The sequence below is a fragment of the Dermacentor andersoni genome, chromosome 4 (genome assembly GCF_023375885.2).
Source record: "Dermacentor andersoni chromosome 4, qqDerAnde1_hic_scaffold, whole genome shotgun sequence".
Lineage (NCBI taxonomy): Eukaryota > Metazoa > Arthropoda > Arachnida > Ixodida > Ixodidae > Dermacentor > Dermacentor andersoni.
In genome coordinates this window covers 206,286,111-206,307,796 of record NC_092817.1, presented here as the reverse complement: position 1 = coordinate 206,307,796, position 21,686 = coordinate 206,286,111, and the positions used below count along the sequence as shown (strand labels likewise).

Here is a 21,686-nt window from a genome sequence, read left to right as displayed (position 1 = left end):
CCCTGCCAAAATCTGTCTAAACGATATATTGGCAGAATATAGACCCAGACATGGCAAAACATGCTAGGGATTGTCGGATGTATCAGCAGCAAAACCATCCGATGTGTGATCGACGTGTCAGGTGTGAGAGGCGTTTAGGCAGGCTTCCCCACGTCAACATGATTGCCGTCTTCTCCGAATCAATGACACGCTCTTCCCCGAGCTGACACAAAAGGATGCAAGACAAACCGAAATGCAAGAAGGTGCCCTCCCGCTCTCCACAAGCTGACACAAAAGGAGTGACGAAGCAAGACAAACTAGAAGGCAAGAAGGTGGCCCCCCCCTCCCCCGCTCTCTGCAAGCTGTCGCAGGCACCTGAAGACGATGGTGACGACAGGATCGCCAGTGGTTATTTAAGGCCGTGCTGGCCCACGTGTCAAAAGAGACCGCTTAAGACTCACATGAGAGCCACACCCATGTACCGATGAAGTGAATACAATCTTTTCTACATTTTTTTTTCATCCTCACTATGCCTGGCTTTGTCATCGTTTCCTGATTCCTGCGGGGAAGACCCACCTCACCAGGTCATGATTATATCACCGACCATAGTAGTGCAACCAGCAACACTGAACCCAAGGGAAGTGCTTCGAATGCCCTTTTAGACTGTCAACCACGTAAGACTAATCAAGAGTACTGATGAAAACAAATAAATTAACAGCATGAAAGTCGAAATTGGACACAAGAGAAAGATTAAATGATGATGCTGACTCCTGAATGGTTTATTCTTTTCGAAAAGGACACTTTTTACTATTCACAGTTGACTACTAGAAGAAAAATGGATAAAAAGTTTAAGCAAAGACTGCAACGTGTATGAACGATACCTGCTATGTGAAAGGCACCCAAAAAACAGCAAAACAAATGTATGCATTCTATTTTATGGAATGTTCGAAGTTTAAAAACTTCATTTTTTTTTCAGATAGAACAATTGAAGCCATGCTGATGGATTGGGGGTCACAATGTGCCATCTGAGTTGCTTAAATGATTTTCCTAGTTGTTCTGTTGTTGCTCTTGCCTGCACTTGATGAGAAGTACCTTATTACATTAGTAGATGCCGAAACACAATTCATTGTAACATGGACAGTTCCAAACAGGTCTGATTCAGACATCATTCAGTTCATCAAGGAAAAGATTATCTCAAAAGAGGGAAGTCCATGAGCAGTAACCAGTGACAATGGCAGTGTGTTCACATCAAAAGTAACAAACAACTTTAGGTGTCGTCATATAGAACATGCACTTATAGTGCCATAAGTAATACAGACAAGTGGACTTGTTAAGAGAGCCAAAAGTAGAATTCTTGTGCCTTTTCATAAGAATCGTATGGAGGCAGCACTCGCTGGAGTAAATACCTAGCAAAAGCAACATTTGAAGTCAATGCATCTACATACTGGACTCAAAACATCATTGGTAGAAGTCTTGATTAACCCTTTAACCTAAATTCCGAGTTGTGCTCGTCATGGGAGGTTGTACTAACATCGCCAATGATGAGGCACACTCATTCAGCCCAATATTGTGCTGCTCCCACTGCCAAAGACGAGGTACGGTTGGCATTGAGGGAAAGCTGCCCCCAAGAGCAGCTTCCCTTTTTTTTCATTTGTTTAGTGTGCTCATTCTAACCAGAAATGAATCAACATATTTCATGCCAATGAAATGAAAAATGTATAACTTCATAAAAAAAATTTGGGATATTTGGTACATTCTTCCAGAATTAACTTGGCAGTTAGAGGGTGAACTACACTACATGAAAAATAATGAGCAATTTGGCATGGACAGCCACAAAGAATGTCCACATGCCCAGCAACGAAACATTTGCTAACGTTGAGTGCCTCAAGTAAGCTACCTACTCTGTACAGAGTTGGCAGTCAAAGTAGGATACATGGCTACCATAAAGCGAGGAAATTCATACCATGCTATGATGAATCGTACAGAGAGAATAATATATGTAAATTATGGTTCTAGGATTGTTTAGAGAAGTTGGTAAGGGGAAAGGAAATCAGGCTAAGTATCACCACTTATGGAAGCCTCATATGTGAAGCTCCACATGGTCTGTAGTGAGGTAATATGATTACTCATAAGTAAACAGGAACCTTATCTGTATCAAAGAATAATGATACAGAGGCAGGACCTGCTATACCAATGCAAATAAAGCCCTGTGTCCTTTCCGTAGAATATATTTCTTGTGACATGTTAGTGAAATCTCATAAATCACATCTACATGAAAAGGCCTGGTCAGCTTCTTTTTGCAGGCAGTCAGCTTTTGCTCCCCTGAAACTACCAGGTGCACACATATACCAGGGAGCACCTGTCCTGCGTCCTTTCATCATCGCCATTAGTTTTTTGTCTATTCCTAGCACCCGAAAGCAATCATAGTGTACCTTAATATGCTGGAAAAAAGTATGTTCAGATATTCCACAATTAATTTCACTAGGAGCTTCTGAAAGCTAACCTCATGACCTGTTTCTATTACAGCGGTGTGCAACACAATAGCAGTCATAACATTCGGCGCCCGTGGTGATGGCCGGGACTGGATGCCAGACCCGGACCACAACTTCCTGTCGTGGTCGTTTGCCCTGGGTGTAATTGGGGCTTTCTGCACCTACGTTGCCGCAGTGCTGTTTGCAGTGGACAGTCGACGCATGGCACGCAAACTGGACGAACAAGAGCACCAACAACAAGCCTTTGGCATGAATCCAACACACACCATGGGTGTGCCACCCCAAACCCGTGCCTGAAGCCATCAGTGCATCCCATGACTTTGCTTACATACAATCATGTGAGTGGAAAGAAAAAGGGCCTGGCAACACAGTGTAGCTGCAACCTTTAGCTCTGTGCCGACATCCTTTGTGACACCTAACGAGGACATCTGATCGGTTGGCTTCAAGGCCTCTATGTTTTGCCTCTGTAGCTGAAGTAGTCGAGGCAATCTCCAACTGGATTCTCCGATTCTTCAATTCAATGCAGTCTTCTTGCACTCTGTGTTATTTCATTTACATAACACAACAGGCACATGTAGTAGGGGAGTTAGTTGGACCACACAACTTCATCTTGTCTCGTTCGCAGTAGTTGATGACACCGCCCAACTCGCACCATATGAAGGGCTAGGGATGTACCACAATTTTTTACTGTATTCAGTGGGAGCCTACTCTGAAATAATTCATTCTGAACAAGTCTTTCCTGAACCTAGCCTTTGGTTTAAGCAGCTAAACAAATGTGCATCTATCTCATAGGGAATAGGATATTCAATCTGTCATCATTAAAGCAATTATAGAACGCTTAAACTGACCAAACATACAAGACTGAGTAATATACAATTTTAGAGCCACTTGGATAGCTTGAGGTAGTTTGTGAAGCTGTTGAGCCTGTGAGAACCACAGTAAAGCATAGTCCCATGTAAACTTGCGCTCAAGCAAATTTGCAAAATCCACCTTTCAATTGTGTTGACTGGTACGAATTTGGGGCGGATGTTTAGTATGCTTATTTGTGGCACTTAAATCAAGCTAATGCCTCAGAAAACTTGGTGGTTCATCTCAGATGATTGCTATGAGTGGAGCATAGTTATCTGCTTTTAAGCTGATCAATTCTGTGAGTTATAGATTTGCAAGAAGCCTACAGAAGCCATTTTTAGACGATAGTTATATGGTTAACTGATTATTAGCGTAATTGGGTCAACCAATGCACCACTGTAACTATAGAAGTAATAATTAATGTGACAGGTTTTCAAGTTGGAAGGCTGCAGTAACCTAGCATCATTCCAAAAGGGAACACTCATCTTCAAGAATGGTGATGCAGGAGAGACCGCATCCTGTTTTGTGATTCAACTTTATGATACTACATAATACGTCAAAAGTGGTTTTTGTATGTCAGACATTTTACACAAATGATGTAACATTGTTTTGTCATATTTGTATGGTATGTCATGGAGAACTATACAAAGCATGTCTGAAGGGTACTCATTACATTCTTCCAGACTGCAATTCTTTCATCTAAGCACTTCTGACAAGGAGTACCGTGCCTGGTGCTTACTTGTAACAAATGTTTTTTTGTGAAACTAGGGAGCAGTTTGCCTCGTTGTACACCGACTTGCCAACTTCGAAGTTGAATTGTGTCTGGAAGCAACAGTGTTCAGGTTAATGAGCAAAGCCTTCAAAGAGAATACAATGCTAAGAGTTCTCACTTAATCATCTTCATAATTTGCCTGGAAAGAAATGACAATGGCCTAGTATTGTAGCACATGAAATAAATTAATTTCAGCGTTTGTGCTTTCCTTAACCTACGTCTGCAGGAATGTTCCACGTGAATGAATACTGCAATCTGACAGAAAAAAAAAGCAGATATGTGATTAGTTGTCTTTTTTTTTTTTTGTTGTATGATTGGAAATTTTTTCAAGATAGCATCCAATGCAAGCCGTGTGATTTTAACACTGCTTTGTTCCTGAGTAGTCTGAGAGCCTGTATAAATGTTTATTTAATATGCAGTTGTAATGGGCCTGCACAACTGAATTTCCTGGCCAGCATTCCATCCATCAAAGTATAATGATGCACAGATCTGATTTATTACAGAAGGATGCCTTTGTGTGCACCGGCAGAAAAATAGTGCCCTTCACTAACTTGGCTAGCATCATTACATTCTATTCTTTACATTCCAACTACAAGCTGTTTCAATGGGCATAACTTGTTCTCTATTCTGCAGCATAGCTACAAGTCTTGCACTTTGAACCTTGTAGACTAGATTCCAGTATGACATCTCATTTTCGATGTGAATCTCTAAGTAGTGTGCCATCTGATGCCTTGTCAGGATGCCCGCACACATTGCCACATCTTTAGTTTGCATTTCATCTTACTGGAATGAATTATTATGTGATTTTATCATTTGAATCTCACCCTGATTGTTCCACCCTTGTTCGTGACTAATATTTAATGTTTATGTCATTCCACCTTTGCCTTTTTGAAAACTTATCGCTGGTGTGTTGCCCATGTTTTCGTGAAGTTGTTAGAATATGCCTAATTCAAGAGGAAAAATGTAGTCTTCTTTTTATTGAGAAGGGTAGATTTTGTATTGTTTCACAGAAAGAAAATTGAACAAACAATTCCCACAGGACCTGTGCCTCATTCTCTCATCCGTCCATTGAACTTTGTGTGCCTTCGTATAATCGGAGGCTCTATTTTTTAAGGTGTTCAGAGTGTGTGTGTGTGCCAATGTGCTTTTTATGTAGAGGGTTCTGGCTGGTGCCATGATGATGGAGCTTTTTGTAGGAAAATTATTTACACAAGTCGTGCACCATTCTTGCACAGTGTTTTGTATTATCCCTGCTGTTTTGTTTCTGAGGGAACCATTTGTAAATAAAATAAATATTGCGCCGCTTGTTGTTTTTCTGTTGCAGCCATCTCATATATGTGAAATGCAAGCAGGAGTTAAGCATTGCTCAAAGCAAGAAAGAATGCCCTCATGTCCGCACTGGGTTGTGTCTTGAGATTGCACTTGTCATAAACTTGTATGGCTGTGGTGCTAGTCTCAAATCATTGTGCTGGCACGTGATGGATTTTTTTTCTCCCTGTTTCTGCAGAATAAAGATGTGATGACCAAAAGAGGTTCTTGTATCATCTTTAAGCAGCTATAATAAAAAGGTTAATCATACCTATTATCCAGTTCGTGCTCAAAGGCTCTGATGGTAGTTTGAATGTTCCAAGAACTGAATTAGTGCAGTATCATTTGCAAGCTCCTGAGCTTACTGGATGTTCATTTGTAAACCCACATGTGTCAAATAATGTAAATTGTTTTTATACCAGATGGACTCAAGGCAACCTTTATATTTCACATTGTTTAGAAAATATTTGCTATTTGAATGTAGCTTTTTATAACATTCATAATTCCGAAGTTTCACTATTCAAGCTATCAAAACAAAGCCAACATGATCTGCGAGCTGACAAAAAAAAAAATGCCGCCTGCAAAAGCATATTTACTACTGCAAAAATCCGCTACATCTAGTGGGAAAACTGATTGGTTGCCATCACTGCTTCAATACAATGCAACCAGTGATAACATGGACACCAAACGATACACTTCAAACACACACCTTGACCAGAGAAGACAGGATCACAAGATGATAGACATGATGAACACTGGTCCAAAAGGGGCGTATGTCACTGGAGTTGCCCTGACATAGGCCAATCCTTAACTGAAACGATCGCCTAGGCCAGAGAAGCACTATAGGGGAACTAATTGAGGGGCTCGATTTCTGTGCAAATAGCTTTCGGTCGTTCTCATCGATGGTGATTGGTGGTGGCCGGGCTTCCACCACCGATGCAAATGGTGAAGACGCTTGCTTGGCCGAACGCCAACAAAACCTTGTTGATTTGACCATCGTTAAATCGGATCATACAGACTCGTACTCTGGTCCTGACAGGCGTATACGTACATTATTGAGTGAAATCGAACTCGTTATGCAGAGTTATTTGGCCCAGCGCACGTGAACAGTCACAATTGCCAGCATGCCTTGCAAAGCTAGATCCGCCTACAGCCTACAACGTGCTCCTCCTGTTTTGGGACACTTACTGGAAAAATCCAGCAGGTCCGATTGGACCACTTGGTTGTTCGAACACAAGTGGACTCAACTGGTCTCTCAATTGGATTCGTTAGCTCCAAGATGAAAAACGAAGGAAAGGGAAAAAACCTAGATGGGTCTTAACCTTACTATGACGTGGATATACTTAGAACTCCTTTCGAGAAGCTAATTCACGAATGAACAATTTATGGCAATTCTCTTCAGTGACAACCCACCACTTCACTATGAGAGATGCATGTCAGGTGATGTATGTGCAAGCAAGATTTAGTTGACCACAAGTGGTGCCAGTGAGAAATTGATAACGTTTCCAGAGAGATCTTTAACTTTACAGAAAACTGCTCTCAATTTATCATGCCAAAATACAAATATATTTTTATTTGAAAACACATTATAATTGTGTTGTAGTTATTATGAACGATTTTGTTCACGAGATTACTCATCCAGTGACTTCCGATTGGGTCCACTTGGGATGAATTGGCATACCAAGCTCCAGTGATGTCCAATTGGAACTTGGGCCTCCTTTAACTAGGTTTGGCCGCGTGCCTTCAGAACTACATGGTTGCCATCCGTGATCACGCGGGCAGCGACCGCGGTTTCGTTCACAGCAGTCAACGGCGAAAGCTGTCGAGGATGAAGATTGGTCGACCGTGGGCCACGCGCTGGCATCAAACCCGCCTTCTACGCCTCGATGCTGTTGCTGACACTGGCGAAAAATGACATGCACGCGGTAGTGACACACATGCCTCGCCCTACGTGCGGCCGCACTGCGGAACGAGTCGCGAGGCCTTCGCCGCTGCGAGTGCTAGTCACTCAAGAGATGGCGAAAATTGCTGCTTCTCAACTGTTTCTGTGCAGAATAGTATTTAGTAAAGGGAAAATCAGACATCCACCCGTTCGTAGCGATTGCTACAAAGGAAACCCATACGGGTTCCTCGAAAGATAAGCCTCGCAGTTGAAGAAAAATTCGTCCTGGTCCGGGACTCTAACCCGGGACCAACGCCTTTCCGGGACAGCCGCTCTAACATCTGAGCTAGCCAGGCGGCTAGCAGATATGGCAGGGCGTAGTCGAATTCATCAACAACTCGAAGCAAAGTCAAATGGTAGAGCAGCTTTCCCGCAAAGGCGGTAGTCCCGGGTTCGACCCCCGGACCCAGGACGAATTTTTCTTCAACTGCGAGGCTTATATTTTGAGGAACCCATATGGGTTTTCTTTGTAGCAACTGCTACGAACGGGTGGATGTCTGATTTTTTCTTTATTAATTACTTCTCTCCACCTTGCGGGTTTCCGCCGAACTATTACGTTCTTATTACGTTACTGCTTACCTAAATACCCTGGAAAATATCTACAGAGATTCCACAGCGACCTTAATTCTACACCAGAAAAGTAGGAAGATACCTACAAAGAAAGGGATCAGACAAGGAGACACAATCTCTCCAATGCTATTCACTGCGTGCTTGGAAGAAGTATTCAAGCTATTAAACTGGGAAGGTTTAGGAGTAAGGATCGACGGCGAATACCTCAGCAACCTTCGGTTTGCCGATGACATATGGAGCAACACCGGGGACGAGTTCTAACAAATGATTGAGGACCTTAACAGGGAGAGTATAAGATAGGGGTTGAAGATTAATATGCAGAAGACAAAGATAATGATAAATAACCGGGCAAGGAAAAAGAGTTCAAGATTGCAAGTCAGCCTCTTGAGTCTGTGAAGGACTACGTTTACCTTGGTCAAGTAATCTCAGGGAACCCTGACCATGAGAAGGAAATTCAGAGAAGAATAAAAATGGGTTGGATCGCATGGCAAACATCGAGAGCTCCTGACTGGGAGCTTACCGTTATCATTGAAAAGGAAGGTATACAATCAGTGCATTTTACCGGTGCTGATATATGGAGCAGAGACTTGGAGACTGACAAAGAAGCTTGAGAACATGTTAAGGACTGCGCAAAGAGCGATGGAACGAAGAATGCCTAGCATAACTTTTAAGAGAGAGAAAGAGAGCGGTTTGGATCAGAGAGCAAACGTGTACAGACGATAGTCTAATAGACATTAAGAGAAAAAATGGCGCTGGGCAAGTGATGTAATGCGCAGATTAGATAACCGTTGGGCCATTAGGGTGACAGAATGGATACCAAGAGCAGGGAAGTGCAGTAGAGGACGATAGAAGACTAGGTGGTGCGACGAAATTAGAAAATTTGCGGGTGCTAGTTGGAATCAGTTGGCACAGGACAGGAGTAATTGTAGATCGCAAGGGGAGACCTTCGTCCTGCAGTGGACATAAAGTAGGCTGATGATGATTATGATGATGACGACGTGAAACTCTTTCCTTTGCTTCGAGTTACCGCGAAGGGAACGTGCGAACAGCACACGTCTCCGCGCTCAGGCTGAAAAACGCGCGCTATTTGATTGCTTCGGAACATTTAGCTGAGGCGCGTATGGCTATATCTGTCCACAAATGTGGACACTAGTAGCGAACACGAAGATTTGCGACATCGCTCGCAGGCACATGCCTTTTCTTTTTCTTTATCGGCCACCTCAGCCGAAATATGGCGTCCTCCTTTGGAAGCCGAGTAAACCATGGTCGGGCAGAAATTGTTGCGGGCCTAGTTGGTTCATTCTCGAGGACTGTTACTTACTGAACGAAGCGGGAAACAGGCGACACAAAGAGAAGGAACATGAAGGCTATGGTCCAGGCACGCGATTTCGATGCCTCGCAATTTTTCTATCAGTAGCACCTTTAGAAAAAGTGTCCACTGGATGCGATTCAACGGCGGTTGAAAGACCGTCGCGCATCACGTCACAGCAGGTCATACATAAAGCAGGCCTCAGATGCAGCCCATGTTTTTCTGCATTTGGCGCTAGCTCATGGCACCAGTGGACAACAAATTGTGGGAAAAAAATAATTTGAGGGAAAAGCCCAAGATTCCTCAGCAGCAATAATATAGAATTACAATTACAAATATTTTTTTTTTTTACTTCGGACAGAGCACAAGTGAACAACACGACCCCAGGGGTAGATCAGGTCACGAACGCAATGATTCGCAATCTAAGTGACGACACGCTAAAGAGCTTGACCAAATTCTTTAACGACACGGTCTGGACAGAGAACGGCGTCCTTCCAAAAGAATGGAAGGAAGCAAAAATTATTCTTATTCCAAAACCAGGTAAGCCTCGTAACATCAACAACCTTCGACCCATCTCCCTAACGTCGTGCGCGGGGAAACTCTTTGAAAAGGTTGTGCAGGTCCGGCTCTCGAACCACATAGAGCTAAACAACATGTTCCCCTCCAACATGTTCGGTTTCCGACCCCACGTGTCAGCGCAGGACATTTTTCTACTACTAAAGCACGAGGTCCTGCACCCCAACAGAGGGTCGGAAGATAAATTTGTACTGGCATTGGACATCAAAAAGGCCTTCGACAGCATCTCCCACCACGCTATTCTGGAGGAACTGGAAGCGGTGAACTGCGGATCGCGAATTTATAACTACGTGCGCTCGTTCCTCAGCCACCGCACGGCCACAATCGGATTAGGCTCCACGAGGTCCGACACCTTCAACTGTCCGGACAGAGGTACCCCTCAGGGAGCTATACTCTCTCCACTGCTATTCAATGTAGGGATGAGAAAGCTAGCCCTGGAGCTAGATAAACACCCGAATCTCGGTTGTGCGATATATGCCGATGATATCACGTTCTGGGCTCACCAGGGGTCCTACGGGGACAAACAAGAAACCCTTCAAAAGGCCATAGACGCAGTCGTGGAATACGCGAGGGCGGCGGACATGGCATGCGCACCCGAAAAATCGGAATTCATTCGGGTGCGTGCGAAGTACGCAAGAAAGAAGGACTGGGTGCCGCTCACTCTGACTCTCGATGGGGTGCCAATTCGTGAAGTGGAGACACTCAGAATATTGGGGATGTGGATACAGCAGAATGCTGGAACATCTCACACCCTACAAAAACTAAAGGCGGTCACAGGAAACGTGGCCAGAATGATAAGGAGAGTGGCAAGAAGCAGAGACGGCCTAACTGAGGGAGAGACCATCAGCCTGGTTCACGCATTCGTAATTAGCCGACTCACATACGCCCTTCCGTATCAGGCCTTGACAAACCAAGAGATTAAACAAGCAAACGCAATAATAAGAAAAGCCTTCAAAGCCGCCCTTGGTCTTCCCGAATGCACTAGCACAGAGAGATTCGAGGGACTGGGCCTGCACAATACTTTTGACGAGTACGCAGTCGCGACGTTATATGCCCAGAAAGAAAGACTCTGTTCTTCAACTCAGGGCAGGGAAGTATTGGCGAGGTTAGGCTTTCCCCTGAGACCCCAGTATTGCGGAGAGGAAACGGCACAGATAGACCGCAATGTTCGATCGCACATCGCGGTGGCCCCAATTCCCAAAAACATGCACCCCAAGTACCATCCCGGACGACGCAGAGCAAGGGCAAAGACCCTTCACAAACGTTTCGGCATGGGACCGGGGGTGTATTATACGGATGCCAGTCGAGCCAGCTCAGACACTTTCAGCATAGTCTCTACATGCAACAACAACATAAGAACGGCATCCTTCAAAACCTCCTCGGCATGCGTGGCAGAGGCTGCAGCCATCGCCTTGGCCATTCAGGACGCCGAGCGCCAAACCAATTCGGCTGTCATATTATCCGACTCACAAGCGGCTTGCCGCCTGTTTTTACAAGGAACGGCACCCAAATCAATAATCAAAATTTTAGGCACTCAACTAGAGGGGCACCACACTATCGTCTGGTGTCCGGCACACGAGCGACTGGCAGGAAACGCTAGGGCAGACCGTATTGCTCGAGGTTTGAACATCCGAGCAACGGCATGGCCTAGCGACGTCCTTCCACCGAATTCTCGTGACATCCTCCTACAGCAAAGGCAGGAGCGGAGACGTTTTGGACATCCTCACTCCGATTTAAACAGCGAACAGGAGAGGGACTGGCGTCGTATTCAGACGAATACATACCCCAACCTGCACCACCTACACAGAATACACCCCACGAGGTTCACTGACGAGTGCCCGTGGTGCACAGACACACCCACACTAAAACACATCACATGGGAGTGCCCCAGGAGGCCTCCGCACATAGACAGTCCCATATTACACCAACATCCACTAATGAGGAATAGGCAGTGGGAGGCATGGCTTGCGGACGAGGGTCGGGAGAGCCAATTGGCTCTTCTGGACTAAGCCCAGCGAGCCGCTCGTGCCAGTGGGGCCCTGGAATAGGGGCTCCAACCATCGTGCCTTATTTTATTTAGATTGCATAAAGTTTTACTCTCTCTCTCTCTCTCTACTGGCAGATTCGAGAATTCTGGTCCGAAAGGGACTTGACTTGAAAATGCCCTTTACATGACATTACTATGTTGTCAAGACAACCAAAGAGCAATAGGATTGCTGAGGACGATGCACTACCAAAGAACGATTGAAAAAGTTGGAAAGTCTTCAACTGGGAATATGCGGCCATAGCTTCCTCGGGCTCAGACAGCCGATTGGGACGGTGTGGCAATCCACATCGCCAGTGTGGTAACGAAGCGAGAGGAAAGACGACGACGGCGTTAGAAGCACGAACGTAGCAATAAATGGGCTCCACCCACCTATATAGGGTGCTCAAATTTAAACTTTGTGGTTTTCTTTAAGTTAGGCACTGGGAGGCACGCGAAGACCACCTGTGCGAATATGTGGCCAGGGGGACACAAAGTGAGATGATAATTATTGCTGTCAACAGCCCAATTAACTAAAGTAGAATAATTAACTTTTTGTTGACTGCTGTAACTGGGTATGTTCGTATTGAAAAGTCAGAGGCAGTTGTGTTTCTACACAGTTTCACTTCGAGGATTCTTCTAGCATGTCTGTACTAGGAGATATCCGACTCCAAATTTTAATTGTCGTTCGCATGATTACGCGCGCAAAAGAGTGAGGATCGGCGCAAGGTTCCTCCATGATGTGACGCGGCTGTTGCGTGCGGCGTTTAGTCTGACAACGGAGCGGATCGAGGCATTGGCAAATATGATAACTGTCCCCCTTCCCCTCTCGGTTGGCGAAATAAGAAATCAAAGAATCCGCAACCGCCGTCGTAACACGCGACCGTACAGCCTGTAACGATGGCGGCAGCTGCCATGCCGAGATAATGACGCGAGCGGAGAAGTCGGAGGGCAGTGCGCGTGCGCAATGGTGACTAGACGAGCGGGCATGGTCCTTGCCTGGGCTACGCAAATAATGCGACTGCTGATTTCCAAGTACTGTAAGTTTTATTGAAATCAATAACAACTGCACGGCACACCGCGTTGTCATATCTTGATTTCGCCAGCCGAGAGGGGAAGGAGAACAGTTATATTTGCCAATACTTCGCCCTGTTGTCAGACTAAACGCCGCACCCAACAGCCGCGTCACATCAGGGAGGAGCTTTGCGCCGATCCTCACTCTGTTGCATGCGTAATCATGCAAACGACAATTGAGATTTCGAATCGGATATCTCCTAGTACAGACATGCTTGAAGAATTCTTCCAAGTGAGACTGTGTAGAAACACGAGTGCCTCTAACTTTTCAATACAAACATACACACTTACTGCAGTCAATAAAAAAATTAGTTATTCAACTTTATTTAATTGGGCTGTTGACAGCGATAATTATCATCTCACTTTGTGTCCCCGTGGCCACATAACGTATTTGCGCAGGTGGTCTTCGCGTGCCTCCTAGTGCCTAAATTTAAGAAAACCATAAAGCTTAATTTCGAACACCCGGTATATAGTGAAACCACAGTGAAAACTTCGCAAGATCGACAGCGGCAACCACTTTCAGTTGAAGTCTCACCGTATGCACAGCTAGCATGTGAGGTATGTGTACGTATGAACACACGAATGCGGGACCCTGTATGTGTAGAAGAGGCAGCATTGTATGCAAACGCGTGGCTTCCGGCGCAATCCCACTAGTCAGGACAATGCAATGGTTTTGGGCAAATTATGCATGCGGCGGGGAGAGGTCTGGGAGAGAGCAGCACTGGACAAGTCTTCCATGTTGTTTGTCGCCGACGGTGAGTTGGCTGCGAACCCTTTTGTCCGATGTCGTCACTTCACACATGAACATAGGAGAGCAGGTGCATAGCCAATAAACCCTCGTATGCTATACCTACTCGCATCAAGGCTGCCAAATTCGGGACCCTTGCTATGAATGAAGAAAAAGACGGGAAACAGAGGGGCTTGTTTATCTTTATCATCATCATCATCATCATCATACTATATTTTATGTCCACTGCAGGACGAAGGCCTGCCCCGGCGATCTCAAATTATCCCTCTCTTGCGCTAGCTAATTTTAACTTGCAAATTTCCTAATCTCACCACCCCACCTAATTTTTTACCGACCTCGACTGCGCTCCTGCTCCCTTGGCACCCATTCTATCATTCGAATGGTCCACCGGTTATCTGCCCTACACATCACATGGTCTGCCCAGCTACATTTTTGTTTTCTCTTTATGTCAATTAGAATATCGGCTATCGCCGTTTGAGAAGAACTTCAGTTTGGCCTAGTTGGTGTTTACTGCATATCATATTGACCGCAAATAAAGACGGGGACAGGCGGAAGAGAACACATAAACAACACGGGCGGTACCGCCCGTGTTGTTTGTGTTCTCTACCGCCTGTCCCCGTCTTTATTTGCGGTCATATTACCACCGGTGTTGTTTATGTGTTCTCTTCCGCCTGTCCCCGTCTTTATTTGTGGTCAATATGATATATCGCCGTTTGCTCGCTGATCCACAGCGCTCTCTTCCTGTCTCTTAACGTCGCGCCTAACGTTCCATCGCTCTTTGCGCGGTCTTTAACTTGTTCTCGAGCTTCTTTGTTAACCTCGAAGTTTCTGCCCCATATGTTAGCACCGGTAGAATGCAATCATTGTACACTTTTCCTTTCAACGCCACTGGTAAGCTCCCAGTCAGGATTTGGTAATGCCTGTCATATGCACGTACTCCAACTAATTTTTATTGTTCTCTTAATTTTATTCTCATGATCAGTGACCCCTGAAGTAATTGACCTACATAAACGTAATCCTGTACAGACTAGCGGCTGATTGGCGATCCTGAACTCTTGTTCCCTTGCAAGACTTTTGAAGATTTTCGTTTTCTTCAGTATATTTACGTTCAACCCCACTCTTACTCTTACTCGGTTAAGACCCTCAATCGTTGAGATATTCGCCATTTATCGTCACTCCTATGCTTGCCAGTCTAATAGCTTGAATACGTCGTCTAAGCATGCAGTGAACAGCACTGGATGAATTGTGTCTCCTTGCCTGACCCCTTCCTTGATCGGTAATTTTCTACTTTTCTTGTGGAAAACCAATCAGGACCGTACAACGTCAACAGGCAGTGGAGCCAAGGAAAGCATAGGGGGGCATAGGGTTCAACCTGGGGTTGCAAACCGCCAGCCGCGTATCGCGGTGACGCGTGCGTAACCAGGTAAGTTGAAGCAATAATTTGAGGCAACTTATTACGGTATATAAGGCCCTTTTGAAACGTTTAATACGCGGGACTAGACAAAGATTGGTCTCCATGTCCAGGCTGCGAAGGCGGTGGAAGGCGAAGCTGTAAACTAAAACTAGAACGATTACCCATTCCTACGTAGCTTGAAATTATTCACGTGCAGTTTGCCTAAGTATTAGTCTACGACACTTCAACGGCCAGCGACTTGACTTGCGCCGCAACTTCGTGGACCAGAGAGAAGAGGTTACTTAACTATACACCCTAGCCGCGCCTCGTATGCGCACCGCTATTCAGGAGACCTAACTATACGTAGCGTTCCCATAGCACTGTCACAACACAAATCAATTACTAGGCGGATTATTCTTTTACATACGAAAGTGTACTTACGTCACTCCCTGCTTCGTATGCTACAGTTGGCGCTTCCCGACAAGTGCAGTTATGCAACCGTAATCTTTATCGGGAAAGGCTTGCGGCGAACGCTATGCACGAAGGCTAGCTTTCTGGTTCTTTCTTCTTCTCCCCCCGCACGGCCGACGCGGCCGCTGCCGCGGATGCTTACGGATGCGTAAAGCCCCCTTACGGGATTTAACGGTGATGATGATGACTATTTATTGGCATCCCTTTTCAAATGGGGCGGGGACAAATCGTCACCTAGCCTGCTTGAGTTACTCAGGTGTGCTATCAATGCATTTCCTTCTGGCATTATCGTGTACATCATTTTAATCTTGTCATCGACCTTGCACCGCTGCCTATGCCTGTAATGTATCCGGTCGTACCAGTCTCTTCCCTGCTGTTTTTCCACCAGTACACTAAACGTCTCTTGCTTATCTCGACTGCTGACAGGTTGATGCTTCCGTCTACTTTAAATGCAAGCGCTTCTGGAAGTTGTACGTTGCGTACTGGTCTCGCTGGGTCAATCCCTTCGCATTCAATTAGGATGTGCTGAGTGGTCTCCCGATTTTTGCTGCAGCATACGCATGCCTCATCTAATTGTGAATATTTGATACGGCATGTTTTTCTTCTTAGGCAATCAGCTAGAGCCGCAAATTGCAAGGCTCTTCCTTTCCTTTTATCGTAGAATTTTCCCTTCAAATTTATTTCTTCTCATTCTTGTAAATCTCCATGGTCTTTTTCTTTTCCATTCGTCGCATCCAATTCGTTGTCTCTGTTTCTCTCACTTTCCTTCTGTTTATTCCTGGTTGTCCATCTACACTTTCAATCACCCTGTACTTGGTTGCCAACTTTCTTGACCCCTTCCTCCATTCTGTGCCCACGCCTTTTAGGTACAGATACGTGTGCACTTTAGCCGTCCAGTTATTTTGATCCATGTTGCTGAGCCTTTCTTCAAACTAATTTTGCTCTGCGCTTCTCCGACTTCAAACGAGGCCCAACACATGTCCCCTTGCACTGCCTCATTTGTGGTTTTGCCGCGTGCTCCCAAAGCCAACCGGCTCACTGATCTTTGGTTAACTTCTAACCCCGACAATACATCCGATTTTAAGCATAGAATATCATTTGCTGGCACCATTACTCCTCTCCAGATTCCCCACACTACATCATATTTATTGTGGCCTCAAAGTACCCTGTGCTTCATTATTGTTGCATTCCGCTTCCTTTTTATTTTCAGATTATCTTGGTGGGTGCTTGAGTAAGTCTTTCCTTCATTTAAGTATATGCCGAGGTATTTATATTGTTTGACTATGGGTATGACTTGCTATTGAATCGACACCACTTAGACTCGTCCCTTCATTAAAGGTAATAATTACAGATTTCTCTGTGCTAAATTTAAGGCCTGGATTTGAAGTTGTGTTCCCACACATATTGGCCAGTGTCTGCAAGTGTCTTGCATTGTTTGCTAGTAGCACTATGTCGTCCAGATACATCAGTGCAGGGGACTTCTGTTGCAATATTTGTCCATTACACGTGTATAATAAATCAAATCCTAATTGACTGTTTTCCAGTTGTCTTTCTATGCCGTTAACATAAAGCGTAAACAACAGTAGTTCGAGGGCACTTTTGTTTCAGTCCTTAGTGAATTTTTACCACTCCAAGACAATTTCGGCCTTCTCATACAATTTTGACTCGGTTGTCTTTATGTATCTTCCTCAGCAGCTCCACGAAATCCTTATCTTTGCCTTCGTGCTTGGAAATATCCCATAACAGCTCTCTGTCTACGTTGTCGTAGGCTCTCTTAAAATCTAGAAATGTTCCATAAAGGTATATTCTGAGCTATTGAAATCTCTATGTGCTGAGAAAAAAAAATATATTCTAAGCGTCTGGCTGGTCAGAACCTATTCTGTAGTTATCCCAGTACATCATTTGCTTCCGCCCAATTCGGAAGTTATAATTTTATGGCTTGCATTGCAATTCTATACAGCACCGACTTTACTGTAACTGGCCTGTACACTCTAAGAAGAAAGGGAGGAAATGGGGTATTGAGGTTACTCCTTTAGTGAAGGAACTGATCTGCCACAACCATTCCTCCCTTTAGTGGGTAAATGCGAGGGGACGAACTGCTACTCCCCGTGCGGTTACTCCTTCGAGGACTAACAGTTGCCCTTTTCCGATGCTCTTCAAGGGAATAACGGTCATTCTTTCCGATGCTCCGCAAAGGTGGAACTAATGAAATTACGCACTTATACCCTGATAAAAAAGTTACTGAGCTGAAAAAAAAAGAAAAAGTGCCCAAAAGCAGGATTCGAACTCACGCTCACAGGTCAGGTGCTTTTACCACTTCACCACGGCGGGTCGGTTGGCAGGACAGGATATTGAGACAAGGTTAAGCTTTGGAACACCGGTGCTGCAATGCAAAAGCGACTCGGCATTTTGTGTATGCTGTGCGCGGAGAGTCTAACGTTGAGTTTGCTTGCAACCATAAGCGACTGCAAAAGGAAATGTGCCCGATTATTCTTAGGGTGATTTAAAGTGAGGCACGAAGCGCTGTATACATGCAGCGAGCTCAAACGGGCCGGGCACCCACGACGACAGAGAAGGCGTCGCTTAGCGTGTCCCGTTTGAGCTGCACGTCGCTTCAGTTAAGTTTGTAATCTCCTTGGAACGGAAGGAACGGTACTATTGACCAAGAAAATCTAGCAGTCTCTCAATGACTTGCGCCTTTAACGTGTATCGCTCATTTATGGTGCGCGCACGACGGGCATTGCCTAGGTATGACTCTTCACATTCCAGCTTTTTTTCACGCAGTTTTCTCCCGAAGAGGCAAAGTGCTGCTTTGCATGCAGTTCAACAGACAGTGCACGAGCTTCGAACTATTCACGATTTATAGACAATACCGTTTACGCCGCATCACTCCACGACACGCACGAAAACAGCGGTGTGCATGGGGAGTTACTGTTGTCGTTCGTCCTCCCGTTGCTCTCTTTGCGACCAGGGACTAAACACTTACTCTCTGAAATTTGTACACGGCACGCACATACATGCAGTTAGTCCCTTGAAAGACCAAAGCGCCCTTTTTAGGACTAACTGCCCAGTTACTCCTGTCTTCCCTGGGATTTTTCTTATAGAGTGTAGGAGCTCGTCATATCCTTATAACCTTTGCCTGTGTAGATGAGGCTCATCTTGCTTTCACGCCATCGAACTGGAATTTTCTTCGTTTTAATCACTTGTTCGATGGTTTTAGTCAGCAGGGCCTTGCTCATTGAACCGATGTTCTTGATTTGCTGTATTGTGATTTCATCGAGTCCTGCGGCGGTGTTATTCGGGACATTTTCTTCTGCTTTCTTCCAGTAAAAGTTTTCTATGTTAATTTTGCTCTCGCAGGCCTCTTTGTTGATGCTGCATCTGTTTGTGTCTGAACTAGGCTTTCTATTTTGCCGAAGTTAGCCTTAACCATGTCTGTGATGTACCGCAGCGCATCGTCTCCTGCGAAGATGTTACCTTCTTCATCCCTTATAGCGGTCTGCAAATGTTCAGTTGGAGCTCCTAGTGTTCTCACATGCTTACAGAATTGATTGATGCGACTCTGTCTCTTCTTCAAATGTTATGCACCCAACGTTCAGTGGTGTATTTAATTTTCTCTTGCACGAGCTCACTCGCCACCATTTCTTTTCCTAGTATTTGTTCCATCTAAGCAGCACTTCTTCGTGTAATCCTAATTTCTTGGCTTCTCGACAATCCCCAGACGCCTGCTCACGCTCTTCTATAGATTGCTTTATTTCCTTGTTCCACCACTTAAATGGTGGAACAAGGAAATAAGTGGTTTCCCCTTTCCAATCGAAAAAATTTTCCCCTTGTCTGTCTTATCTGATTCTGCATGACGTCTATCAGTTCCTTAAATTACCATACTGTTGTAGGAAATGCCACCATTTTCTTCTCAATGCCTTTTGCAATTTATTAGTTGATTTTCGTTAATATTTAGAAATTCTGATGCGTTGGTTCGTGTTTTGCTTTAGTATCTCTCCCAAATCATCGTTTGGTCTAGTCGTTCGTAAATACTTTCTGAGGCTAAGGCGTAATCGATACATGACTGCCTATTTCCGTACTGCCGCGTTACTTGTCCATGACACTTATTCTCCCTGTTAACTACTTTAAGGTTCGGTTCAACGCACAGATCCAGCCCTAGAGAACCGTTGTAATCAATATATCCGCATGCACATTCATGTCTCCTGTTAATACCACCTGGCCGGATTTCTTGAACTCATTAATACCTCTTACAACGCAATCAATAAATTCATTATTGTTATGTCTGCTATTGCTACCTGTCCATAGGCAAGCTACCCCCAGCCACGTCTTTTTGCTTTGCCATGTGTCGCTAATCCCTAAATGATCCTTACACATCTCTTTTACTATTTTCCACTTCAAGCCTCGCCTATAGTTACCATGCCTACGCCTCCGCCTTTCCTTGCACCCTTCCGGTATACAAAATTGTCCATACAGGCTGCTTCTCTTAATCTCGCAGATGCGTTTCAGTAAAGGCGTGCACGCTAATCGCTTCGTCATTCAGCTACGTCTGAATTTGCAGTGATTTTTCCTGCTTGTGACCACCCTGCATGTTTATGTAACAGGAAGGTGGCTGGACTAAAAACTGAAGTTTGTTCATGAAAACGACGTCCCCCACGTTCGTACTGAACATGAACAAGACACAAAATATCATATACACGATAATCACTAACTATACACGACGATATCGATCAAGAAATTCAAACTCTTTCTTAGTTAGCGACGCCGATGGCACGCTTACACACTTCTTGGGGCCAAGTTTATAGATGTGATGAGCTCGAACCAGATCTCGTTCTTGCTGAGCCTTCCCCATGGCTGATGCGTTGTCGAAGATGGGAGTGCGGCCGCACTGCTTACAGTGTAGCGGAAGATTACCTCCCGAGCCTGTGGGTACCAGGATATAATACTTACGTATCCGATCGGTTCCGCCAATCGGTTACGCGAAAGCTCACGCACGACGTTCCCCACCTTCGCAACTCGGTTGCCCGCCGAGCACGCGCCTTTTCCCTCGGTGTGCTTCCTCGCCTTACCTCCCGAAAATCCGACAGCCGGCGTATCACCGACCTACCACAAAAAACGGCCGAAACAGAAATTGGGACAGACCATTAGTGCAGGGACTGAATTCACAAAGCTTCTATTTCGTAAGTGCTCTTTGCCATGGGTTGGTCCCCCTTCGTTGAAGGGACTAACAATGGGCCAGAAAGTGTTGTGAGACGTTGATGGAAATGAAATGACCATGATATATAGCGATAGAACCCAGCATGCTGTTCGCGATTTAAGGAGGAATTTTAATTTTAAATTGTCGAAGAAAGTCTCGAAAACCAGTAAGCGGCGAGGCCTGGCAGTGAAACCTTGTTACTTCAGATGTAGTCTAAGCAGATGTAGTCATATGTAGTCTAAACAAACAAAAACCGACCAATCATTGTTAAATTTGCACATTTTAAGACTAAAGAGGAAGTTTTGTCACAGGCATATAAACTGAAGGGCACAGTATCGAATCTCGGAAGACTACTCCCCCAACATACTTAAAGCAAGAAAGCACCTTACTGTATTCGGCAAGGTAAAACAGCAATCTTTTAAACATCGACATGACAAACTCATCATTGGTAACAACCCGTATATTTACGACCACAACAATGAAAAGGTTGTTCCTCGCACTTGAAACGCTTAGGCCCCAGCAGTATTAATCCGAGAAGAAAATAATTTTCGTTTCTATATACGAACGTAAGAAGCATTCTTCCTAAGGCAAAGGCTCTAGAAAACCGAGGTAATACAACAGAATCAGATTTGTTTCCAATCACGGAAACATGGCTTAACCCTGCCATAACTGACTCTGAGATACTACAACTTTTTCCGGAATTCAATATTTTCCGACGTGACCGCACTAACAAACGTGGTGGTGGCGTATTAATACGCAGTCATAAAAGTCGTCAGTGTACCAAAATTAAGACACCCTCGTCTTTAGAAATTATATTTGTTCTCTGTAACGCTTCGTATCTCCGAACGATAATTAGTGTTTGTTATCGCCCTTCTGGTACTGACTCTCTTTTTGCACCCGAATACCATGAGACTCAATTCGCTCTCTAACCAAATCTTATCGACATCTTCCGACACTGCTGTTCGGCGACTTTAATTTTCCGG

The 21,686-nt window shown here is 44.8% G+C and overlaps 2 protein-coding genes across 3 annotated transcripts in view; one reads left to right on the top strand and one right to left on the bottom strand.

Moving 5' to 3' along the window:
- LOC126538494 (uncharacterized) overlaps nucleotides 1-5,621 on the top strand; it is a 73,810-nt gene extending 68,189 nt beyond the window's left edge. For both annotated transcript variants that reach the window (XM_050185337.3, XM_050185338.3), the window contains exon 3: nucleotides 2,506-5,621. In XM_050185337.3, coding sequence (XP_050041294.1) covers nucleotides 2,506-2,768 — 263 coding nt within the window. In that variant the 3' untranslated portion in view covers nucleotides 2,769-5,621. The remainder of the gene's footprint in view (nucleotides 1-2,505) is intronic.
- Nucleotides 1-21,686, bottom strand: part of LOC126538330 (uncharacterized) — a 680,380-nt gene that overhangs the window by 363,969 nt on the left and 294,725 nt on the right. The window lies entirely within an intron of this gene.